General features: G+C 37.4%; 1 protein-coding gene across 2 annotated transcripts in view; it reads left to right on the top strand.

Annotated features, from left to right (window-relative positions):
• Positions 1-190: 190 nt before the first annotated feature.
• PUS10 (pseudouridine synthase 10) overlaps positions 191-27,383 on the top strand; it is a 76,951-nt gene continuing 49,758 nt past the window's right edge. Inside the window, exons 1-4 of one of the 2 annotated variants that reach the window (XM_047746620.1) lie at positions 191-494; positions 4,232-4,372; positions 7,295-7,558; positions 8,317-8,403. In XM_047746620.1, the coding sequence (XP_047602576.1) occupies positions 4,247-4,372; positions 7,295-7,558; positions 8,317-8,403 (477 nt within the window). In that variant the 5' untranslated portion in view covers positions 191-494; positions 4,232-4,246. Of the gene's footprint in view, positions 495-4,231; positions 4,373-7,294; positions 7,559-8,316; positions 8,404-27,383 lie in introns of those variants that run through there. The other variant, XM_047746619.1, reaches the window with a different exon arrangement.

Here is a 27,383-nt window from a genome sequence, read left to right on the forward strand (position 1 = left end):
TTAGGACGTCGTTTGTGGTTCTTTGCCAGCCGGGACCTGAGGAAAGGAGGATGCCATTAATCCACCGGAGTGGGGAACACTCTCTTTTTATTTGCCTTAGCAAGAATTTCCACTCTAAACCTGAGGGTAAGGGCTCATCGATATTTCTGGCAGCGACTACCACGTCCTAGACGTCAGAGTCCCACGGAGGCCTCTCTGGGACTGGTCCGGTCTGGCCCGGAGCTCTGTCCCACGCACTAATACCCCGCCGTGGGTGGCAGTGGGATGTGGGGTTGTGGAGGTGCCCCAGGCAGTTTTTCTGGTTTTCCCACAAACAAGAAGAGGAGAAAGTTCCCTCAGCCCTTGCGGGAGGGCCTGGTACTTTCGTTCTAAAGCTCTCGTTTCCTCGGGGAACAGAATTGCTACACGCCGTAGGTGCGTTGTCTTTAGTCTTCCCCGTTCCCTTGGGGGGGCCGGAAGGGGTTAAACCTCAGGCTCCGGCGTCGCGGGAAAAGGTGAGGCAGGAAGGTCTGAGGGGTGGGGGTACGACCTGGGCGCTGGAGAGGTGTGGATGGAGGGGGTAGATTCTTTCCTGCTGGAACGGCCTTGTTAGCAAGGCCCTTCTTAGCAAGAAGGGGTAAGCGGGGGAGTTTCTTGGACCTGACTGAAGAAGGGGAAGGGCTTTCTTGGCCGAAGACTGGAGGTTAGACCTTGGGTGAATTTCCGAGAGTCTAGAGTAGATTTTACAATTAAGTATAACGGTGGCACAGTAAAGCTGTGAGGGTCTCCTTTGAAAAATCCACACACTCCCCCACCCCCGTGAGACGAATGACACACTTCTGAATGGAAATGAGTGTTGAAAAGATCACGGCATGTGAGACTCGGTCTGGCCATTTTGGTGTTTTTTCACATGCCCTGCTCCTCTGTTTGCAACGAATGGTTTCTGTAAGTCCCAGAGGTGAAAAGGAAGTCCATCGTCTTCTCCAGTTATCATAGGTTTGTGGAGAAGGGACTCAAACCCCGTAAGGATCCTGGCACGTGGGAAGATAGTCTGTTGCGATGACTAGTTCCAATTCTTTATGTTAAAGAAGCACTTAAACGAAAAACGAAAATCTTAACGAAGGCAACCGACAATAAAAACCTTACAGTATGGGATGCATTTCTCAGGGCTTGCTTTCAAGGGTAATGAATCTCATATGGAACAACTGATTTCTGATGATTTATGAAATCCTGTCAGGCTGTACGTCAGGATGAAACGACCAAATTTGAGACAGAACGCATTTCCTCCTTTTAAAGTTAACTTGTTTGAGAAGTCGCTAGATTGTTGCTAAATGAAAATGATCCCGAGGGTTTGGAAGACCATGCCATTACTGACACATACACACGGAGAGGGTTTTTTGTTTTTAAATACCGCTTCAAATTATTTAGGACAGGAGGTTTCCTAATTCTCAACAGGTTTGGGAACTTCTCAGAGCCAAGAGATTGTAATATGTCATTTATAGACTTTGCGTGATAACCTTAATTCTAACTGTATCTATCGGAGAAATAAATATTCCGTCTTTGAGCCAAAGGAAAGAGAGCATCCATTTCCTTCAGTTTAAAAATTTTTCTTTTAATTTAAGTGTACTCGACATACAATGTTACATTAGTTTCAGGTGTAAAACATGGTGATTCAACTTCTGTATAGGGTATTCTGTGCTCACCCAAATACAGCTACTATCTGTTACCACCCTACAACCTATTACAAATCATTGCCTTTTATCCCAGTGACTTATTCCGTAACTGGAACTGTATTTCTCACTCCTCTTTCTTCTGACAACCACCAGTTTGTTCTTTATATTTATAGAGATTCTGCGTTTTGTTTGTTTATTCATTTGCTTTGTTTTAAAATTCCACTTATGGGTGAAATCTTATGGTATTCGTCTTTCTTAGTCTAACTTACTTCACTTAGCATAATAACCTGTTGCGTCCATCCATGTTATGCAAATGGTCGGATCTTATCCATAGAAAGCATCCACTTTAATAATAGTATTTAACTTAAATCCCCAGGGAAAGCTTTGATATAGAGTGTTTTTGAAAGAATTTACTCATGAAAAACAAAAACAAACAAACCTTACTCATGCACTTGTTTACCAAAGGGTTTCTCTCTTTTTTAAAAAAATATTTCATTTATTTATTTGACAGAGAGAGAGAGATCACAAGTAGGCAGAGAGGCAGGCAGAGAGAGAGGGGGAAGCAGGTTCCCCGCTGAGCAGAGAGCCTGATGCGGGACTCAATCCCAGGACCCTGAGATCGTGATCTGAGCGGAAGGCAGAGGCTTAACCCACTGAGCCACCCAGGCGCCCCAAGGTTTCTCTTTTTGAGTTAAAGGTTAATTCTGAATTAAATGAAATCTCCTGTCTTAAGCAATGGAAAGATAGAGAAAAGATAAAGAGTGAGACAGAAATAGTTTCTCTGGGAGGGGATTGTAGTCAGGGATGTACCTTAAATGCTGATAATCAGCCCCTCACTGAATCCCAGCCGTTTTCTCAGAATCAAACAAGTAAATGGCCAGGCAGAAGGAATTCAGATCACTTGTATATATTGAGGACCACACAGAACTTCTCTGTATACAAGGTGTTTTCCAAATACTCTGTGTCCTTTGTAAAAATGCCCTTGAGCCCAAATATACTTAGGCTATCCTAAATCAGAGCTTTCATCATGTGTCTCAAAGTTCTCACTAGTGTATCCAGGCAAAGTCTTACTTTTTTCTCTTCCGGTCTGCCAGCTCCCATACTGTATTCACCTGAATTGGAACTTAGCCAGAGGCAATCTGCTTTTGTAGTCCTGGCTGATTTTTGTGGTGAAGGTTTTTGTTGAAGTATACACCCACCTTCCTCATTATTTTGTGTCAAGGATATACTCTTGATAAGTGGCCACAAACATGTAGAACTTGCAAGTAAGTAGTGGGTTTTAAAGGGTTGGAAAACAAACTAATTCTAAGAATCACATCTTCACAGTAAGGAATTGGTAAGAGCTCCACCCTCTCACAAATTTCAAGCAAGTTCATTTGAATTATGAAACTGCATGAATTAAAGAGCGCCCCACTGTTTTTATCTGTATGAGCACCATACCACAACATTGCCATGCAATCATTATTTTATAAAATACTGATAGTTCCTTGTTTTAAAGTAATGTGAGCTGATTTATTAGTCAGAAGATCTATTTTTGCAAAACAGAATGATTGGGTAATTAATTTTTGTACACCCCATTCCTGGCAACGAGAGAGTTATATCAGATTTTACTCTATTCTCTAATTTGTTTCTAAGGGCATTTATTCAAATTGTAAAAAGTAACAACTTGTTTTAGATGAGAATTACTCTAAATTATTTTGCATTTAATTTGTGGGTGTTTTTTGGTGGGGGAGGTTTTACTTGTGCATGAAAGGAACAGATTCTTCCCATTTTGCTAATAGTTGGTTGCCATTTAGTTATTTCATCAAGGTATAATTGGTGTTTTTAGATCTGCTGATCAATGTGTTTGAATACTTGACTGCTTAACTCTCATTGAGGATAGTAAAATATGTAGACTGATCTGATTTTTTTTTCCTGGCAAACTCATTTTTATTTATTTTTTTTCATTTTTAATTTCTAATAGGAAAAGCTTATATTGACTTTACTACTTTGTGTTCTCAAACAATAGTGTATGGTACTATATAACAAAACTTCATTTTGTATTCTTTGTTTTTATTACCCTCCTCAGAGACAACCATTCTTGATTATTTTTATTTATTTATTTATTTTTTAAAGATTCTATTTATTTGACAGAGATCACAAGTAGGCAGAGAGGCAGGCAGAGGGGGTGGGGGGAAGCAGGTCCCACACTGAGCAGAGAGCCCAATGTGGGGCTAGATCCCAGGATCCTGAGTTCATGACCTGGGCCGAAAGCAGAGGCTTAACCCACTGATCCCCCAGATGCCCTGATTATTTTTATTTTTATTTCCTTTTATTGATTTAGTTATATTGGTATACTTTATCATAATCCAGAATGCTACACTAAATTCCTTGATAATTAGAAACTTTTATCTGGCCCATCTAATAAATGTCTTTTAAGTTTATGTTTCAATATGCATATAATGAAAAGGTTATTATTGGAGAGTACAAATAATGTTTTCAAATAAAAGTTAGTTTTATCCCTAAAGGTGTTGACATACTTGTCTGTGAAAGTAGAACACAAAAGATGTTCATTACTTTTACTTTTTCTTTCTTTCTAGTTACAATTAGTCAATATGTTTCCACTGGCGGAGGAAAACAAGCATGTGGCCCAGTTATTGCTCAGTACTGGTACCTGTCCAAGATGTATTTTCAGATTCTGTGGTGTGGATTTTCATGCACCTTACAAACTTCCCTACAAGGTATTTCCATTTTGTTTCTAAAGAAAACTTCTCTATTCTAAAATGAATACCTGTACATTTGAGGGCAAGTATCTGTCCATAACTCTTCATTAAATTAAAAAACTATGATAAAAAAATTAATGATAATGGTAAATTTGGAATTTCCTTTTAGTACCATAAAACCTTAAGTTCCTTCTTAAGTGATTATATTTAACATCTAATGTAGTGGGATCTTTGTGGAGCAAGTCCCTGGTGCATTTGATGTTTGTATATACCTTTCCTAAAGAGAACACAGATACCACAAAATAGTACTTCTAACCAGATATTAGTGAGATGTGACAGGAGGAGGATGACAATCCTGAGATCTTTTATTAAGTGGAAGCTTTGTGGATTTGGCTGCATTTTTTTCTTTTTCTGTTTTCTGTATTACCATTTGTACTTACAAATAGGTATTTGCAACCTTCTAGAAGTAAATGCTTATCATTGTTATTTACTGCTATTAATACAGCAAAAATAATACACAGGGATCTTTAACATTTATGGTAATGTGCAGAGAGCTTTGACTATTAACAGAATACTTTCACAAAAAATATGTAACATATTTTGTCAAGTATACTTGATTCCATTAGTGACATTCTTTTTAGAGACAGATAGTAATTATATATATATATAAATATATACCTATCTAAACAGTATGTATACACACACACACATGCACACTCAGTTTCTTACAATTTTTTAAAATTGCTCAGAAGTTAAAGGTATCAATCATTTTCCTTATGTATTAGTTCTTTCTATTATTTTGGAAATAATAATTATATCTAATATTCAAATAACATTTTTATATGTCAAGCTCTCATCTAATCCTAATAATAACCTATTAGGTAAGTACATGCTATGATTGTCTCTATTTTCAGATGAAGAAACTGAGGCACAGAGAGGTTAAACAACCTGCCCAAAGTTACACAGCTATTAAGTGAGCAAGCTAGGATATGAACTGTCTGAATCCAAAGCCTAGAATTTGGAGCTAGAAGACATGGATTTGAATTCCAGTTCCAGCTTCAGTTTTCTCCTCTCTAAATGGGAATGATGATAACATCACCTCACAGGATTTTAAGGGACAATTTCTAATAAAGTATGTGAAAACACTTTGAAAATGATACATATGCTATGACGATTAATATATATGTGTATATTAATTTATATACACTATGACTATGAAGTAATCAGATTGGTTTTGTATAATTCTCCTTACACATTTTTCAGACACATTATATGATTCTATTATTCTATGCTTTTGTTTTCATATTTAAAATATGTTTTAAGATTTAAAATATATATTAAATAAAGAGACTTAGTGTTGCCAACTTTTATTTGTATCATTTTATGTAAATAAACATGAAAATATTTGAAGACAATTTTTTTGGTAAATGTACTTAAATTTTGATCTTTGTAGTCATCTAACTATGTACACATACATATACATGTACTATGTTATACTGGAATTATAGAACTTAGGTAATAAACATATTTGTGTGGGTCATAATATACCTATATGTGTATGTATATATTAGTATTTCTGTTAAAGATGAAATAGAACTACTGTCCTAATAAAATGAATTAAATTTGTTTGAGTGAAATATTTTTTTCTTTAAAGTCAGTAAATTGTAATCTGAGTAAGTTTTAAAAGGACATCTATTTAACAACTGAACAATAAAATCTGTCTTATTAGGCAAGACAGAGAAAAAGTCCTGTGAGTATTTAGATGGGTGGAATGTCTGAAATATGAGAATGGTTTTAAAAGAATGCAACTTTAACATTCTAGTACAAAGGGTCACAGAAATGAGGCAAACCAGAATGTAGTGGAGGGCTTCTTTAAAGTTAATGCATATAAATGGTTTTTGTAATTACTCTGCCAATTTTCAGCATTGCCAGCAACTGTTTACCTTTGTTTAGTGACTCGTCTTGAAATTACTTTTACTTGTTAGATGTATAATTTCTAATTTTTCAGATTTCGTATTAATAAATATTGTACAGATGTTTTAGTGATTGTGAGATTATTAAATAACCTAGCAAGAATGGAAATTCAGTTTGTATTTCTATTTATTAATGGTTAGATTTGAATTTTGTTTGTTTTTGCTAAAATTAGCAAGTGAATGACCCTCACAACATAACTACAAACCAAATAACAGGTATACCTCATAGATATTGTGGGTTTGGTACCAGACCACCATAATAAAGCAAGTATCACAGTGAAGTGAGTCAGATGAATTTTTTGGTTTCCCAGTACAGATGGAACTTACATACTGTAGTCTGTTGTATAATAGCATTATATCTAAAAAATGTACATATTTAATTAAAAAATAATTTATTGCTAAAAAGTGCTAACCATCATCTAAGCTTTCAACAAGTTGTGGTTCCTGATCACAGATCACTGTCACAAGTATAATAATCAAAAAGTTTCAAATATTTTGAGAATTACTAAAATGTGACACAGAGACACAAAGTGAACAAATCCTGTTGGAAAAATGGTGTGATAGACTTGCTTGATAGAAGGTTGCCACAAACCTTCAATTTATAAAGATGCAGTATCTGCAAAGCACAATATACTGAAGCATAGTAAAATGAGTCATGCCTGTAATAAATTTGTTAATGGAATCTTCTGCCTCAGCTTTAGGACTTCAGCTTCACTAATATGTGAAACCCTTTTGGAAAAATATTCACACATATTGTGGGCATTGGGTAGTTTTCTTTAAATTCTTTAAATTTTCTTTAAATTCCCCAGAAAGCCAACGCTAGCTAATAAAATTAATCAATTGCTCCAAAATTGATATAAATCAACATTGTGTAAGTCTGCAATATATCATAATTTCACTCCTATTTTCATCCTAACCTTAAGGTCATTGTAAAAGGGTTATTACTTTTTTCAAATTAACTTTCCAGGACTTGCTCAATGAACTACAGAAATTTCTGGAAACTGAAAAAGATGAATTAATTTTGGAAGTTCCAAACCCACCTCCCAAGAAAATTCGACTACAAGAACTAGAAGATGGGATTGATGGGATTGATAATCTGAGTCAGAATGGAGAGGGAAGGGTCTCCGTTACTGAAGATGGTAGCATTGCTTCCAAGAACTCAAATTTAAATGTGTGCAATGTGTGTCTAGGAATTCTTCAAGAATTCTGTGAAAAAGAGTTCATTAAAAAGGTAAATAATTTGTTTTTTATTATATGTGCAATTATGTAGAAATTTTTGGTCTTAAAGCCTAGAATTCTTATATCTAAAGTAACAATACCATTCATTTCAACTTGTTTTACACCAATGGATCATTAAAAGATTTCTTAATTAAAAAAAAAAACAAGGCTACTATTCTCCAATTACTTTTTTATTAACAAGATAACTGAAAATTAATGAAGTAGGTGTCCATGTATTTGAGTCATGAGTGCTACTTAACTGAAGAAAAATATAGTGTTTTCCCCTCTGCTGTTTAACATAGCTAAGGAGTTAGAGAAGAGCTCTTAGTCATATCTATTAGTGTCTTGAAAAGACAAGTGTTACAGTCTTGTGGAAGGTACATGATTGAATGTGGGATTGCCTTTTGTTTTCAGCTGTCAAGAGTGCCAAATTCGGCTTAATTTTGTTTAAAAATCTTTTTTAAGTTGTGAGGTGATCTAAAAGAAAACTATTCTGACATTCAACAGATTGTTCTGCAAGTAAGTCCTGGCTGTGTTGACATCTCATGATATCAATTTTCAAGGTCATAGTTAGCAAATACTTGATTTTGGAATTTTGGGATGCTTATGAGAATTCCCTGAGGTGAAAGTTTAGAAGTGTAGTGCCATTTCCTGGGCCAAAAATCCATGTTATGAAGATTAATGTAAAATTTTCAGCAATTCCTGAGAATTTATATATATATAAATACTGTTTTATGTAATAAAAAGTGCTTTTATGTAATACTTTTTTAGGTGTGCCAAAAAGTTGAGGCCTCTGGGTTTGAATTTACCAACTTGGTATTTTCGGTCTCCTTTCCACCACAACTATCTGTAAGAGAGGTAAGGTCATTTAAATGCATAAAATTATATGTGAAATGCATGCTAGAAATATCTCAAAAATGGAGATGTAAAAATATTCCTTACAATGTTGTATTTTCTAGGGTTTATTTTGTGTGTGTGCTTATTGAATGATGTACTTATTGAATGCTTAATAATGTTGAATGAATGGGTGAGAAAACGAATTATTAAGTTTATCATAGGATTGGTTTTTGTTTGTTTGTTTGTTTGTTTTGTTTTAGTTTTTAATATTTATTGTGTCACCAGGACTGAGAATATCACATGGTTCAGTTTTCTGTGGGAAGTTATATAATAAAAGCATAGTGCCTTTGAGCATGAAAATCCCAAAGGTCAGGAGTCCTCTAAAGGAATTGAAAAGTAGAGATTTCAGAGAATTTCTCTTATTTTCAAGTTTATTTTCTAGTTTGAAGTGACTAGTTTAAGTCACTTTTTGAAGACTTAGTGAAGAAGACAGTGTTCCTTAGGCCGTTGAAAGGACTGACTTTTTTTTTTTTTAAAGGTCCTTGGGGCACCTGGGTGCCTCAGTGGGTTAAGCCTCTGCCTCAGGTCATGATCTCAGGGTCCTGGGATCAAGCCCCACATCAGCCTCTCTGCTCAGCAGGGAGCCTGCTTCCTGCCCCCTCTCTGGCTGCCTCTCTGCCTACTTGTGATCTTGTGTGTCAAATAAATAGATAAAATCTTTAAAAAAAATAAAATAAAGGTCCTCATTCTATAGCACATATTCATTAAACTTTAGATCTGTATGAGGCATATTGGTCAGAGAAAGATATTTGACCAGAACTTCAGAGATGTTTTGGAGATAGATGTATGCATGTTATAATGGTCCAGGGATAGGGTCATTTCAGTTATGATGAATCTTATTTTCTGGAGTAAAATGTAAAAAGATGGCACCCCTTTTAGTCAACAGGAAAAGGGAAAGAAATAGCCTCATGTTTATTTTAACTTTTTTCCTTTGTTAAGTGAAAAAAATAATAGTAGTCATTACTGTAACATTCTTGTGTGTCAAAACTGACATGAAAACATAAAACTATCCTATAGGGAAAATGACCTTTGTAATTTCAAATTACAACGAGTTATAAACATACCCATGTGTGTCTTTTCCATAAGAATCTGAAAGCATCACTAGAACATTATATCTCATACTATCACTTTCTTTGGCTGAACAAAATATTTTTTTGTTGGAGCAAATAATATGTTTATTAGCTCCCCAAAGGCTGAAGGTTGATTTAAGACCTGATGAATGATAGAGAAGAGCAGGGAAGTGAAGAAGAGTAGAATGGTTTTAAGTAGTATCTCTGTCAATGGCAAGATGACAGAACAAATAGGAGAAAGGGGATGATGATGTATGGAGGATTATAAACACATAAAATCATTTTCTAGTCAATCATCAAAGCATTTCTCATTGATAGGTCATTTTCAGGATCCAATTTTGGTAGCAAGAAACACTTGTGAAAGCTGAGTGGCTTGTAAAAAGTTGCAGTGTTTGAGTATCAAAGTAGAAATAAGAAGCATATTTTCTGAGTGTGGTTATATATCTTGCCACCAAACTCTTTCTCTCAGAGTTTATATTTTGACATTAAAATTTATATTTTCCATTTTTATCACGTAAGTGATCATTTTAACATATCCATTTAATATTTATTGAATACTTATGAAGTGCTTATATTCCATATTAGAAATAGAAAATGCTATTTTTTTAAAAGAATTATTCTGATTAAACTCTACTTACGGGGCGCCTGGGTGGCTCAGTGTGTTAAAGGCTCTGCCTTCGGCTCAGGTTATGATCCCAGGGTGCTGGGATCGAGCCCCGCATCAGGCTCTCTGCTCAACGGGGAACCTGCTTCCCCCTCTCTCTCTGCCTGCTTCTCTGCCTACTTGTGATCTCTGTCTGTCAAATAAATAAATAAAATCTTAAAAAAAAAAAAAAAAAACCAAAACTCTACTTACTTCTTGTAACTGATTTTAACCACTAAACTATTTAACAGAAATATGTTATTAACTATTCCAATTATTGGGGAATTAATACATTTCCACAGTCTAGTGTGTTATGTGACTCATTGTTTTCCTTTGTATTGAATAGTATATTTTTACTCATTCATTTCTTAAGAATAATTTATTCAAAAAGTACACAGTGTTACACACTGTATAGAATTTTCAGAACCCAGTTTTCTTTTTTTTTTCTTTTTTAAATTTTGAATTTTTTTTAAAATTAATTTTATTTTTTTTAAACATATATTTTTATCCCCAGGGGTACAGGTCTGTGAATCGCCAGGTTTACACATTTCACAGCACTCACCATAGCACATACCCTCCCCAATGTCCATAACCCCACGCCCCTTCTTCCAACCCCCCTCTCCCCATCAACCCTCAGTTTGTTTTGTGAGATTAAGAGTCACTTATGGTTTGTCTCCCTCCCAATCCCATCTTGTTTCATTTACTCTTCTCCTCCCCCCTTAACCCCCCATGTTGCATCTCCTCTCCCTCATATCAGGGAGATCATATGATAGTTGTCTTTCTCCGACTGACTTATTTCACTAAGCATGATACCCTCTAGTTCCATCCACGTCGTTGCAAATGGCAAGATTTCATTTCTTTTGATGGCTGCATAGTATTCCACTGTGTATATATACCACATCTTCTTTATCCATTCATCTGTTGATGGACATCTAGGTTCTTTCCATAGTTTGGTTATTGTAGACATTGCTGCTATAAACATTCGGGTGCACATGCCCCTTCGGATCACTACGTTTGTATCTTTAGGGTAAATACCCAGTAGTGCAATTGCTGGGTCATAGGGTAGTTCTATTTTCAGCATTTTGAGGAACCTCCATGCTGTTTTCCAGAGTGGTTGCACCAGCTTGCATTCCCACCAACAGTGTAGGAGGGTTCCCCTTTCTCCGCATCCTCGCCAGCATCTGTCATTTCCTGACTTGTTAATTTTAGCCATTCTGACTGGTGTGAGGTGATATCTCATTGTGGTTTTGATTTGTATTTCCCTGATGCCGAGTGATATGGAGCACTTTTTCATGTGTCTGTTGGCCATCTGGATGTCTTCTTTACAGAAATGTCTGTTCATGCCCTCTGCCCATTTCCTGATTGGGTTATTTGTTCTTTGGGTGTTGAGTTTGCTAAGTTCTTTATAGATTTTGGACACTAGCCCTTTAACTGATATGTCATTTGCAAATATCTTCTCCCATTCTGTCAGTTGTCTTTTGGTTTTGTTCACTGTTTCCTTTGCTGTGCAAAAGCTTTTGATCTTGATAAAATCCCAATAGTTCATTTTTGCCCTTGCTTCCCTTGCCTTTGGCGATGTTCCTAGGAAGATGTTTCTGCGGCTGAGGTCGAAGAGGTTGCTGCCTGTGTTCTCCTCAAGGATTTTGATGGATTCCTTTCTCACATTGAGGTCCTTCATCCATTTTGAGTCTATTTTCGTGTGTGGTGTAAGGAGATGATCCAATTTCATTTTTCTGCATGTGGCTGTCCAATTTTCCCAACACCATTTATTGAAGAGGCTGTCTTTTTTCCATTGGACATTCTTTCCTGCTTTGTCGAAGATGAGTTGACCATAGAGTTGAGGGTCTATTTCTGGGCTCTCTATTCTGTTCCATTGATCTATGTGTCTGTTTTTGTGCCAGTACCATGCTGTCTTGATGATGACAGCTTTGTAATAGAGCTTGAAGTCTGGGATTGTGATGCCACCAACTTTGACTTTCTTTTTCAATATTCCTTTGGCTATTCGAGGAGAACCCAGTTTTCTTTAATAAATTGTGGTTATGGTTCATTTTGTGATTTTTTAATATTATTATGTTTGCTTACTTTCTTTATTACTGTCTTTTGTTACTTCCTTGGAGTTGAGATATGTTATGTAGAGTGAATATAAATTGCTTTCCAAACTAGTTAACTTACTTGTTACATATCCTAATTTAAACAAATTACACATTTTCAGATTATTCTTATATTTTGAATATAAATTCCGTGACTTCTCTAGTGACATGTTTCTTCTACATGGTAGTTTTTCAACTTAGATCTTGTAAAACTTAGAACTTATTTATGTGTACAATAAATTATTATGTTGGAGTTGATTCATGCTAGTTGTCTCATAATTCAGAGTGGAATATACAATTGAGTGAATTTGAATGATTCAGTGATTCCACTTCTAGAGAAGAAAATTATGATCACAGGTATATTGATTTGAAACCACATAATTTTTTTTTATCAGCATGGTGGTATTATGTATCTGCTTACAAAAGAACCAAGAAAAAGGATGACCTCAAGTAAGGGTTTTAAAAAAAAAAAATCAAACTATTAAATTTCTATTAATTCCTTCATATTCAGCCCTATCAATCCCTTTCTGGCTACAGCTATAGTTTTTATTTATCATAATTATAAAAGCACTAATTTGAAAGCTTAGGAAGAAAAGCTTGCAGATTATATTATCAACGTCTTCCTCTGAGTTTTGGAGAATATGGAGGGAGAGGTAGAATACATCTGTGTGTGTTTTCTTAGGAACTGATCTGGTTAGGACAGTTTTAGATTGAATACTGCTAGAGAGGATAAAAACAAGCAGATTAACTGATAAAACCCGTTAGACATCAAGTAAGACATGGTAAGCAGAATAAATGGGAGCAGTATCCAGAAACTCACAAAAGACAACAATATGGACTCTAGCTAGGTGTAGTACTTAGAGTCTCCAAATCTTTATAACAGTAAACAAAATTTGAATGATAAAGTTGAGATTATAAGGAATAGTAATAAGTATGCCATGACTGTCATGATGACTTAATGGATTTGGGCTCACCACTTGAATATAGCAATGTTAGGATACCTTTTTTATGAGAGTCAGATGTGTTAAGACGAGATATATAATAGTGTGGTATGGCAAGAAATTATATACCTACATTGAGATTTGAGATCCTGTGAGTGGAAGGATGCTGCACACCATCCAGAGGAGAATAAAAAAGAGAGAAATGAGATAGATTCGGGAATGGAAGTGTGTTGAATGACCTTTGGCCAAGGGAAGAAGATGATGAATTACAGATTATAAGATAGTCCTAAAGGTTAGTGTTTACAGTAGTATGAGAGACTCCCATTGTTTAGGCACTTGATGGAAATCACATTTGGTTGAAAGCACATCGACAGCTCTTGAATAAAATAGTGGTTCTCAAACTCTAATATGCGTAGGACTCATTTGGAGAGTTTCCCAGGCCCCTTCCTTAGAGATTCTGATAGAGTAGTTTGGTGGGACCCATGAATTTGTGTTTCTCACAAGCTCATGGGTGAGGTTGGTTCTGCTACAAAGGAGGACACTTTGAGAACCACTGTCCTAAGGGATAATGGCAGAAATAATCTAGTCTGATAATAAACTGATAACTTTTTAAAATTTGTATTCCTGATAGGATGAGAGAAACAGGCATAATTGAATGTATCCTACCCTTTTTTTTTAGAGTAAAAATTCAGTTTATTCATCTGTTTATGACACAGTACACAAGAGGCAAAGTATTTCATATTATAGATTTCACTTCCAACTCTTTGGTATGTTCATTTCTTTGGCTAAAAGAAGAGACTAAACATGAGAAACAGGCAGTGCTTAGGCAACTGAAATAAGGTTGGAGAGGGGTGATGCTAATGTCATCCTCGCAGGGCTATATTCTAGAACTGTTAGCTGGAAACAAAGGAGCACCACTCCTGGATGTTCATGCTGTCGAAAGCCTCAGTCACCCCCACCCTCCCTTCACCCAGGTATAGCTGTGCTTTTTGGCAGTCACCCTCATGTCTTGATGGATGCAGTAGTACAGGGACTTGCTCTACTTTCTTTTGAATTCAGACCTAATTTCCAACCTGTCTGCTTCACTGAGAGAGATCATGATCGATCATGATTCTAAATAGGACTTTATTGCGAGTCCCCTTGCCTTTCATGGAGTCATACAGTCAGTCAGCAAAATACAGGGACTTGTACTGAATGTTCTGGACCCAGTTCAGGAAAGCATTTTCCAGGTCTCCTTTGACCTCCTTCTTGACACTCTTCAGCATGTCATAAGGGCTATTGCTCTTGCACCTTTCAAATACTTTCTGAAGGTGATACACACTTGGTCATGATACTGATCCACTTGGGCATATCAGTTCCTTTCCTCTTCACTCCAGCATCATAGACATCCCAGGCATCTTGGTTAGTCAGTTCATAATTAATGACAGAGCCATCCTCTGCTCTTCTACTCTTTGCAAGGGCAACCATCAGCTTGTGGAAGTCACCAGATGTGTCAGAAATGATGACCTCCAGATCAGTCTTGTACATTTCCTTGTAGACCCTATTAATTTCCTGAAGCTCTTGGTTGGTCCTTGAGCAGATCATCACAGTGAGGGAGTCCTCATCAGTCCTCAGCCTCTTCATTGAGGCTTTCAGCTCAGAAGCATCAGGCTGAGTAGGTGTTTTCATTAGGCCCCAAATCACAGTCTTCAAGGGACTGGACAAGGCTGATTTCAGTGCTGATTCAAGTTCCTTTTAGATCCTTCTCTGTTAGGCAAAGCAATATCCCATCTCTGTTCATTGCCGCTGTTGGTTAAAATGTTGACAATGGTGACCTCATCCTCACCTCTGGTCATTTCATTGATGGCCATTTCAGTGTTCAGAGCATCATGCTCAACATCAAAATTGTTGTATGCTTTGACCAACCATATGCACTTGGGGCGTGGAGTGATCATCCTCCAAGCTGAGCTTGCAGAGAATTTCCTGAACAATAAGCAGTTTGAAGCTGGGCCAGGTGCCGAGAGCTGCAATCACCCCTAGTTGTGGAGCCCTTTATCCTTCCTTTTTGAGAGGTAGATATCAAATAATGCAAAGAAAAAGCAGAGAAAAATGGCAGAGGAATCTAGGCTGGAAGATAAAAATATTGGGGGTTCAGAGAAAGTACAAATCACACTTCAATTAAAACTGAATTATCCCAACCAATAAAAGAAAGTTTAAGGATCAAAGTATATCCCAATGAAGAAGACAACGGGGCATCTCTTTCTCTCTGTGTTTACATAAACATTTGTATTTATACATTTATATGTATTTATTTGACTTTTTATTTTAGAAAATTTAGAAAATAATAAGACTAGCCTAATGATCCCCTTTGTATATATCATCCGGCTCCAGTTTTTTTTTTTTTTTTTTTTGCCAAACTGAAATCAGTTTCCAAAATAAGATACATGAAAGCCAGAGTAATGCAAATGTAAGAAGGAGACTTAGCTCTGTAATAGCAATTTTATCTGGAAAATAAAATCTTGAATGAGTAGTGGCTTATAAGAATTGCTGAGGAAGACTTGGGGGGGTACTTTAAGTTATGATTACAGCAAGAGATGAAAAAGAGGATGTGTTTGGAACTGATATTATTGATGGATGAAACAGAGAAAGTGGAATTTCTAAAAAAATCTTAATTTTGCTTCTGTCCTTTCTGTCAAGGAAAATGATCTTCAACCTAAATGCGTAGATATATCATTTTTTAAAAAATACTTTCTTTTTTAAAAAAGATTTTATTTATTTATTTGTCAGAGAGAGAGATTGAGCACAAGCAGGCAGAGTGGCAGGCAGAGTCAGAGAGAGAAGCAGGCTCCCCGCTGAGCAAGGAGCCCAATGAGGGGCTGGATTCCAGGACTCTGGGATCATGACCAGAGCCTAAGGCAGTGGCTTAACTGAGTGAGCCACCCAGGCATCCCTAGATTGATCATTGGCTGGTGAGGGAGAGTGAAAGCTCCACATGGTAAAGCTTCTCTAAATGGGTTCAGGTATTTGGGACTGAATGAATGACATTCCAGGATGGATTCAGAAAGAACCTGCAGTTGTCCATGATCTTTGAGAGCTTTTAAAGGATAGCAGATTTTCCAAATGACTGGAGACAGAGAAGGTGGTTTTAATTTTCTTTCTCTTTTTTTAAAGACTTTATTTATTTATTTGAGAGAGAGAGAGCATAAGAGGGGAGAAGGTCAGAGGGAGAAGCAGACTCTGCATGGAGCTGGGAGCCCCATGTGGGACTCCATCCTGGGACTCCACAGGATCGTTATCTGAGCTGAAGGCAGTCACTTTACCAACTGAGCCACCCAGCCTCCCTGGCAGTTTCAATTTTCTAAAGGTGGTTTTGTTAACTACCAACTAGTGAGCTTGACCCTAAAACCCTGGCAAGATTCTAGATCAGGAGCTAAAGAGTACATCATAGGCACTAAGGATGAGGAACACATGGTCAACACACAGATTCATTAACAACAAATTACGTCTGCATTGTTTCTTCCTTTTATAGGCTAGCAGGACTGATAGAGCAGGGAAGGTAGGGGTAAAGCCCCTGTGTGACTGAAATTCAGCTAGTCATTTGAGCAGGTTTCTTTCTTTTCTTTCTTTCTTTCTTTTCTTTTCTTTTTTTTTTTTTTATTTGACAGAGAGATAGAGAGCACAAGTAGGCAGCGCGGCAGGCAGAGGGAGAGGGAGAAGCAGGTTCTCCACCGAGTAGGGAGCCCTATGTGGGGCTCAACCCTAAGGACCCTGGGATCATGACCTGAGCTGAACGCAGCCGCCCAATTGACTGAGCCAGCCAGGTGCCCCAGGTTTCTTTCTTATGATAACTTCCTGAAAGTGGCAGGAAACATGAGTAGAATGTGAAGACAGTTCGGTGGGTTGTACCTGCCTGGCATTACCCAAAATGAACTGATTAATAAGTGATTTCAAACTGGACAGTATTTCTCCAAGTGTACTCTGCAGATCTGAAACTCACTTGGAGAAAGGTGTTGAAAGCAGGTTGCTGCGCCTTGTCTTAAATCTCCTAAATCAGAATCTCTAGATATGGGGGACAGAAGCCCTTCTCGAGTTAAAGTGCACACTGAAATTCAAGAATCTTGGAACTTCAGAGAGATTTCTGATGTCCTGCAAGGCTACTCATACCTTGTCTTGTTCATGATTCTGTGAGTGACGATATAATGGGAACACTCACAACAGGTGTGTATGACATAGAATCAAGAATATAGCAGATAGATTATTATAATTGAGATCCAAAAGATCTCAGAAAAAGGGAAAATCTAACAAGATGCTATTTAACAGGAGTAAACATAAGTTGTTAGAAAAACAACGGCCACGTAACGGATGAAGCAGGAATGGCTGCTTCCTGAATTATCTGAGTCAGCTCAATCCAATTATATGAGTCCTTAAAAGCACCTTTCTTCTGAGGTCAGGGTCAGAGGAAGATGTGATTATGAAAGAATGGTTAGATGCAATGTTGCTCACTTTGAAAACAGGGGTAGGGAACTAGAAAAGCTAGAAAAGGCAAGGAAATGGAGTCTCCTAGCCTAGATCCTCCAGAAAGGGATGCACCCCTGTTGACAACTTGATTTTAGCTCAGTGAGACCCATCTTGGATTTCTGACCTAAAGCACTGTAAGATAATAAATTTGTGTGTGTGTGGTTTTTTTTAAAGATTTTATTTACTTGGGACAGAGAGAAAGAGCATGACTGGGGGAAGAGGCAGAGGGAGAAGCAGGGAGCCAGATGCAGGGCTAGATCCCGGTGGGATCATTACCTGAGCTGAAGGCAGATGCTTAACCACCTGAGACACCCAGGCACCCCATTAATTTGCTCTTCTTACATATTTGAGGGTTTTTCTGCTGCAGAGATGGAATCAGGAGGGAAATAATTTTCAGTTATAAGGAATTATGCAGAACAAAATAGACTGTTTCAGGAATGGTGTTTTCTATTACCAGAATATTAAGCCAAGGCTGGTAACTACCTGGCAGAGAAGGAAGAGAAAGAAGGTGTGCACCATACAGTTGGCTAGACTAGACTTTGTTCAGCCTTTTCAACTCTAAGATCCTATATAGCTTGTTTGTTTGTTTGTTTTATTTGACACACAGAGATCTCAAGTAGGCAGAGAGGCAGGCAGGCAGAGAGAGAGAGAGGGAGAGGAGGAAGCAGGCTCCTTGCTGAGCAAAGAGCCTGATGCGGGACTCAATCCCAGGACCCTGAGATCATGACCTGAGCTGAAGGCAGAAGCTTAACCCACTGAGCCACCCAGGCACCCCAATCCTATATAGTTTTAAGAAAAATATTTATTATGTTTGTTATTTTTTGTTAACTTATATTCATAATTGAATCTTCTAAACTTCTGTACCACATTAAATTACTGCCACACTAAAATTATTATAGAATGAATGACCCAGACTTATGCTAATATTAGGCTAAACTTATAACTTATATTTATGGGAAAAGAAGCATTCAGTTAAGTTCTATTCAAAGTAAAACTTTAAAGTCCTGCTGATTTTTTAGGTTTTTCTTTACTAGTGTGGTCCAGTAGAGGGCAATATTGCACTATCAGTTTCACCTTTGGGTAGTATATGGAAACAGTTGGCTCACTTTATTGACTTTAAATGGATATAGTGTCTCTTAAATGTTACTTTGCTTGTGTGAAACACTTGCTTCTTAATACAGTTGATACAGTTGGAGTTTTATTTGTCAAATCAAAACTTTTCCCTTTCATTTTTATACTGGTAGTGTTTCCACTACCAGTGGAAACTTTACACTAAGTACTGTAAATTATACACAGCCCTAGAAATCTAACCAAAAAGAAAAGCAGCACCATTTCTTTGGTAGCAATTTATATTTATAAATATTTTTCTTAAATTCTGACAAATGGGCATTCAAAAGACTGGATTTTTCCCTTAAATCTGGGGATTCTTTTTTTTTTTTTTTTTAAGATTTTATTTATTTATTTGACAGACAGAGATCACAAGTAGGCAGAGAGGCAGGCAGAGAGAGAGGAAGGGAAGCAGGCTCCCTGCTGAGCAGAGAGCCCGATTCGGGACTCGATCCCAAGACCCTGAGATCATGACCTGAGCCGAAGGCAGCGGCTTAACCCACTGAGCCACCCAGGTGCCCCAAATCTGGGGATTCTTAACCAATTTGGGATCATTATCTCATTAAGAATCTAAAGAAAACAATTGAATCCCTTTCCTAAAAATGCATATGTTCAAAATTTTGCTTGTACTTATAGGGCCCTTTAAACTCCCAGCCATTAATCTAGGATTTTTCTTAATTGGATACTCTAGAACACCACCCCCTCTTTACCTACCTTCCCACCGTAAATACTTGATTGATGCACTTACTTTTTCTAAAGGGCAATGTTTTTTTCTAATTATGTTGAAGTCATAGGACAGAATTTGTTGAAATCACTTTGACTTCAAGTATAGAGACTACATTTTCAAATTCATATTATGTGTGCAGGCTCATTCATTAACCTCAGATTTAGCATGTGTATTTTCAGCTTTTTGTTCATTTTCTGTGACTTCTCACATTCTTGTTTTGTATGACAAGCACCTTACCTAAATCACTTTTTGTTCTTTCTCACCTACCATTGAAAAGCGACTCAAGGTTCATTTTGACCAACAGACTTTTTCTGAGCTTACTGAGGAGTTTTCAGAATCTGTAGTCCTATTTTTCATTAGCTTAGTTGGTTAGACCTTGCTTCAATTCCTTCGTGGTCCACTAAATCACTCAGAAAATGTTTTTATAAGGTTGCTGAACAAGGCACTGAAAAACATGCAAAATTATAGCAATCACTATCTCTGCCCCTTTAGTGTCTTTCAATGGACTCTTCATGGTTGGGTAGGGGGGGATTGTAACCTTGCTATGATATACAGGCTGCAACTTTAAAAACCCTTCAGAGGACATGAAGCAACTTAAACCTATCTTCCTTATAAAAAGTAACTCCCAAAGCTTGTCCCTGTGAGCACACCACCAGTGTATAAAGGTCTGCATCATGAGAATCACAGAATTATAGATCTGTAGGAGACCTTGGTGATATAGAACAGGGCCCCCAGCTCTTTGTGGTCCTCATTGAAGAGTGATGATAATGTATATGGCTGTGATTTGTCAGAGCTCTGAGTATGCCCCACCCTCAGTGTAAATCCATTTGGAATCTCTGATGGAGAATCCAAGAGTTCTCCACTTTGTGTATAAAGTGATCCCCTTTTAATCTCTGACAGTTCAATGCCTCCCCTATGTCTGTGATTTTGAAAGAAGATATGCGTGGATGATTTTTTTCAGCCTTAGATTGGGAATATTTCACTAATCATCTCACTCATCCTCATCTGAAGATGAGAAAACCAAAACTTGTGAAATGTGGCAAGTCAGAATTTGGGTGTGCCTCCCTGATTGTGCCCTTTATGTTTTTAGACCGTACCATCTTTTCTTTTCTTTAAGACTTCATTTATTTATTTGAGAGAGAGAGAGAACACAAGCAGGGAGGAGGGGCAGAGGGTGAGGGAGAAGCAGACTCCCCACTGAGCAGAGAGCCTGACTCGGGACTCCATCTCAGGACCCTGGGATCATAAACTGAGTGGAAGGCAGAAGCTTAGCCGACTGAGCCACCCAGGCACCCCTAGACCATACCATCTTTTCATCTTGTATACTGAAGATGCTGCATCAGGAGGAATGTGGGACTAGATATGGTAGTAGGTTCTGGATTCTGTTACTCAACGCATAGTTGGGATATGTGTTCCAACGGAGAAAGGAAGAGTGACATGCAATTAGTCAAAGTCTATACAGAACCCCAGTCTTGGTTAGAATGGGTGAATCAGATGTCCAGCTCTCAAGGAGTCACAGCAGGTATTGAAGAGGACTAATACCCCATTATTAGGGGTGTAGGCACAGGAGAGCCCAGTACAAAAACAGAAACCTAATCCTGGGGCGCCTGGGTGGCTCAGTGGGTTAAGCTGCTGCCTTCGGCTCAGGTCATGATCCCAGGTCCTGGGTTTGAGCCCCGCATCGGGCTTTCTGTTCAGCAGGGAGCCTGCTTCCTCCTCTCTCTCTGCCTGCCTCTCTGCTTACTTGTGATTTCTCTCTGTCAAATTAAAAAAAAAAAAAAATCTTAAAAAAAAAAAAGGAAAAAAAAAAGAAAAAAAAAAAGAAAAAAAAAGAAAAAAAAAAAAGAAACCTAATCCTGAGGTCATTGCAACATGCAGCAAAGAGGAATGCTGTTCCTGGGAGTGAGGTGCCATGGTGAAGCTGGACTACAAACAAGGCTAATTATAAAGCCCACCACAGAAATAAAATGTAGGATTGAATTCAGGAACAGAGTTGGTGGGTATTTAGACATATGTTTAAGTACTTGAATATGCACGTGTTTACTTCCTACCTTTGTTTTTTTCTTGGCCGGAACTAGCTAAGTGAGGTGGGGCAGGCAGGAAGAAAGAAGAGGTTGCTGGGGGTGATCAACCCATGTGGGTAGTTGAGAGATAGCAGGGAACAGTGGGAACATGAGGCAGCCTTAAAATTTTGAAGTTTATTGTTTCATTTTGTATGGTTTCATTCTTGTGAATTGTCATAATTTTGCATCTCCAAAATTTACAATAAGAAATATAAGAAATAAGAAATACAATAAGGAATAGAAGATAAAGGAAATAATTTTTCTTTAAAACTCAGTTTCCCGGGGCGCCTGGGTGGCTCAGTGGGTTAAGCCGCTGCCTTCGGCTCAGGTCCTGGGATCGAGTCCCGCATCGGGCTCTCTGCTCAGCAGGGAGCCTGCTTCCCTCTCTCTCTCTCTCTGCCGGCCTCTCTGTCTACTTGTGATCTCTCTCTGTCAAATAAATAAATAAAATCTTTAAAAAAAAAAAACTCAGTTTCCCCATCAGATGTGATATATTATCACATTGCTACTTACCAACTACTGAGTTCCTTATCAAACTTTTTTCTCATTAATTTTAGGACTTTGTGGCCTTGTAAACTAAGTTTCAGGAAAAGGGAACTTCTAATTTAGGCTCTGCCTATTTCAGACTTAGTTTCTCTTGTTATATACAGAAGTCATGTCAATTATTCTTTTTCTGATATCACCACCATGTTTTAGACTTAGTAATTCTAACCTACTAACTTGTGATTATTTTTTATATAATTTGATATATATTTTTGATATATGTAATATATAATTTAATCATCATAACCCATTGAAGTAGGTGGTATTATTATCCTACTATACAGATGATGAAATTGCAACTCAAGGTCACATTGCTAATAAATAACAGACCTAGGATTTGAACACTCATCTGTCTGACTCTAAAGTTTATGCTGATGATTAATACTATACCCTACTGCCTACATTGTGAATTGATAAGATTTCAAAAGTGGGTTATTTTGTTGCTGTGTTTGTAGGAGAGACAGCCTAGGTTTTTTTTTTTTTTTTTAAAGATTTTATTTATTTATTTGACAGAGAGATCACAAGCAGGCAGAGAGGCAGGCAGAGAGAGAGGAGGAAGCAGGCTCCCTGCTGAGCAGAGAGCCCGATGCGGGGCTTGATCCCAGGACCCTGAGATCATGACCTGAGCCGAAGGCAGCGGCTTAACCCACTGAGCCACCCAGGCGCCCTGACAGCCTAGGTTTTGACCTTCACTGGTATTTTGTTTCTTCAGAGTGTGTAGTACCTTCACATTTAGAGAAAGGATCCTTGGGGGAAAAATATGGAACCAGCATTTACCATATTTTAATAAGAATAAGGATAAATCACTAGTTGATTTGGTGATTCTCTAAAAGTATGGCTTTAAAAATAAAATTATAGGGGCACCTGGGTGGCTCAGTCAGTTAAGCATCTGCCTTCAGCTCAGGTCATGATCTCGGGTCCTGCTCAGCAGGGAGTCTGCTTTTCCCTCTCCCTTTGCCCCTCCCCCTGCTCATCCTCTCTTTCTCTCAAATAAATAAATAAATAAATAAATAAATAAATAAAATCAATCTTTAAAATAAAATAAAAATCACTTTTAAAGAATTTTCCAGGGTGCCTGGGTGGCTCAGTGGGTTGAGCCTCGGCCCTCGGCTCAGGTCATGATCACAGGGTCTTGGTATCGAGCCCTGCATCGGGAATCTCTGCTCAGCTGGGAGCCTGCTTCCCCCCTCTCTCTGCCTGCCTCTCTGCCTACTTGTGATCTCTATCTCTGTCAAATAAATAAATAAGATCTTAAAAAAAAAAGACTTTTCCACCACACTTGGGTTCAAATTTTGTCATTAGATGACTGGAGCATGTGCAGAAGAGGTTTTGCATCAAATATTTTATTATAGATATCTTAAAATAGAGGAATTTCCAGTCATTTATGTGAGGATTTTCCTTTGATCGTGGGAAGATTAGTACATATGTGTGTGAGATGATGAATTATGATGTTATAGTCCCTTAATAATTGGAGGTGGGAGTAAGAGTGACATTTTCAGGCAAATCACAGATGTGTCCAAAAGTCTTAGAAGAGAAACTGGTGGCAGGTCCCCCTCTGAACTCAGACTCATCCAACTTCATTACTGACTTGTCTGAAATCTCTTTCTTTAAAAATAGTGCCAGGACTTTCTTCCCTTTTAGAAAAAGGAAAGATCAACGAAATAGTTTTAGACTGGCTCAGTTAAAAGGTGTTGATTAATGGTACTGATGCAGTTGTTCCTGCTTCTTTTTTAAAGAATAGGCCCTACTGCTAAAATATTGAAAGTTATCTTTACAAATTTTCCCTTTTATTTATTTATTTATTTATTTATTTATTTATTTATTTTCAGCAAAACAGTATTCATTGTTTTTGCACCACACCCAGTGCTCCATGCAATCTGTGCCCTCTCTAATACCCACCACCTGGTTCCCTCAACCTCCCACCCCCGCCTTCAAAACCCTCAGATTGTTTTTCAGAGTCCATAGTCTCTCATGGTTCCCCTCCCCTTCCAATTTGCCTCAGCTCCCTTCTCCTCTCCATCTCCCCTTGTCCTCCATGCTATTTGTTATGCTCCACAAATAAGTGAAACCATATGATAGTTGACTCTCTCTGCTTGACAAATTTTCCCTTTTAAATAAGTCCTGCTCTGTTTTTCTTCCTTAATATGGGATCAATACTAATGGAATCCATTTTCTAGAGTAGATACCTTCAGGGCCCAAATGGAAATGTTCATCTGAGAAATTTTTTTCTAAGATAAACTGTCTTTCTCCTTGCCATTATTTATTTATTTATTTATTTTAATTCCAGGGGTGCCTGGGTGGCTCAGTCCATTAAGTGTCTGCCTTCAGCTCAGGTCATGATTCCCGGACCCTGGAATTGAACCCCAAGTGGTCAGGTTCCCTGCTCAGTGGGGAGTTGGCTTCTCCCTCCCCCTCTGCTCCCTCCCATCTAACTCATGTTCTCTCTTCTTCAAATAAATAAAATCTTAAATTTTTTTTTAAAATTCCAGTATGTTTAACATACAGTGTTACATTAGTTTCAGTGTATAATATAGTGATTCAACAGTTCCATGTATCACCCAGTGCTCATCATGATGAGTGCACTTCTTAATCCCCATCACCTGTTTTACCCATCCTCCTACCCACCACCCCTCTGGTAACCATCAGTTTGTTCTTTTTTTTTTTTAAAGATTTTATTTATTTATTTGACAGAGAGAGATCACAAGTAGACGGAGAGGCAGGCAGAGAGAGAGAGAGGGAAGCAGGCTTCTTGCTGAGCAGAGAGCCCGATGTGGGACTCGATCCCAGGACCCTGAGATCATGACCTGAGCCGAAGGCAGCGGCTTAACCCACTGAGCCACCCAGGGGCCCCAGTTTGTTCTTTAGAGTTCAGAGTCTGTTCCTGATTTGTCTCTCTCTCTTTTTCCTTTGCTTTTTTGCTTTGTTTTTTAAATTTCACAAATGAATGAAATCTTTGTCATTATTTTTATTATGCATAGTTATCCAGCTTTTTTAATACTATATTTTTCAACCAATTTGGATACTCTATTTATAAAACTCTCATGTAAAAGACTTCAGTTGAACATCGGGTGTTATTTCACAGTGCTACTTCCTTTTTACTGCTTGTATTGTTTGGTGGGTCAGAGATCAGCTGGATGTGTGGCAGCCTCTACAATCATGGCAAGAGAACAGACACTAGCAGAAGGAAGAGGTCAAGTTTTTAATTTAAAAACAAAACAAATATATGGCGAATTAAAGAGTCATATATTGTTTTCATTGTATCATAATTTAAAAGCTTTTCATGTAAGTGACTGTTCAAGTATTGCTATGATTGAAACTCTTGATGGGTTTTTCTGGTGGGATCTGTCTCTGAAGTGATTGCTAAAATGTTACTGTGAGTATCTGGGCAGAGATAATGTAAGGGGAAATAACTTGGGTGGGGAAAAATGAAATGGATTTTTATTTAAATGTAGTCATGAAGCATGCAGAAGGAAAGGAAATAATGAAAGAGATGCAAAGGTGTCAACACAGGTAGCCCTTTTATGCTTCTATTAAGAGTCATAATGTGGTTTCTTTTCAGAATTCAGTTCACATCTAGGATTTAAGTTTTCTCTGAAACTAGGATATTATGGTGTGTAATGATTATATGATATTCATTTGGTATTATCACTATAAGTTCATGTTAGAAACCATGAGATAGTGATTTTAGTGAGACTTAGATCATATTTCTGAAAGCTTCTCAGAAATCCTTGCCCTATCAAGGAAGTGGGCATGTGGACTCAAGTCTTATTAAGTAAATCAGTACTTCCAAATTATGAATGGTAAATTGGCATTCCAAAAGGTTTTTTAAAATGCAGACATGTATTCAGGACACTTCTGTTGGATAACATTTTAATTCATGATGTAACTAATCTGAGTTATTTTGCAAATAAGATTGAGATGTACCACGTGTGTCTTCTGAAGAGCTTTTAATCACACTCATCACAGGTGTATAGTGTAATGAATCAGAGTATGTGTTTGTTCAGATAAACAATATTCTTTCAGTGCATAGACTTTTTCCCCCTGAGCTTGTGACATAGTATATCTATTGGTTAATGTATTGTTATCTTAGGTAAAGTCTTATTCCAGTTTTTTTAGTCTTTCATTTATCATCGTTTTAAATAATAAAAAAAATCCATTTAAACACGGATTACATGATGGGTCCTTGAGGTTGAAATCTATCCCAGAATAAAAATAGTTTCACTTTCTTTTTAATAAGTTTTTGTTTTTATATTCATCATTGGTTAACTCCAGTCTTCTCCTCACAGGTAACTATTGTCTTTGCCCCTAAAACTAGAGTTTAAATGGGCCCGATTTTGAACCTTATATGAAATGGAATCATAACATGAAAATATTTTGTGTCTGGCTTCTTTCATTTGATATTATTTTTGAGAGATTCATCTGTATTGCTATGTGGAGCTATAATTTGTTCATTTTCATGGTTGTATAGTATTCAGTTGCATGAATATACTGCAATTTATTCATACTGTTATAAATGTATATGAAGTTAATTTCCAGTTTTTGGCTTCTTCCAACAGTAAAACCATAAGCATTCTTTTAGGTGTATTGTACATGTGCAGGCCTCTATCTAGGGTATATGCCTGTGAGTAGAATTGCTGTGTCAAGGAATACATTTAAAAAATATAATCTGAATTAACTCTATAATTTATAGCCCATTAATGAGCTTGTTAGCTCATTCCTCCTAAGTCAACTTGACAACAGCCTTAGCTTTTCACTCACACTTTCTCCCTGTCAGTGCCATTATTAACATTAATGACATTCTTCCACTGATACCCATTACCGGTCAGTTTCATCTATTACTAGATGAAAGAATCATTAATCTTCCTTAAAAACTCTACATTACAATACACGTTATGCTACAAATTTCTTAATTACTACTTTTACTGTTACAGAATTAATCTTTTATTTTATATTTTATTTGCAGCCACATTAGTTCCAACCCTAATCATCATCACCTGCTGAGGAAACCAAACAGAACAATTATTAAATGCAGGACTTTATTTTATATGCTAGTAGGATCCCTCCCACTTCTCACTGTCCTAATCTTTATCCAAAATCTTACAGGTTCATTGAACTTTCTGATAATTCAGTACTGAACTGCTAATTCTTGATGTTATATTTTCTTATGACTAGTATGCACAGTAGCATTTGTAGTAAAAATACTTCTCTATGGCCTGCACCTTTGATTACCAAAAGCACATTTGAAACCCCCGCTCTGCTG

This window comes from Lutra lutra, chromosome 9 (genome assembly GCF_902655055.1).
Source record: "Lutra lutra chromosome 9, mLutLut1.2, whole genome shotgun sequence".
In the NCBI taxonomy this organism is placed as follows: Eukaryota; Metazoa; Chordata; class Mammalia; order Carnivora; family Mustelidae; genus Lutra; species Lutra lutra.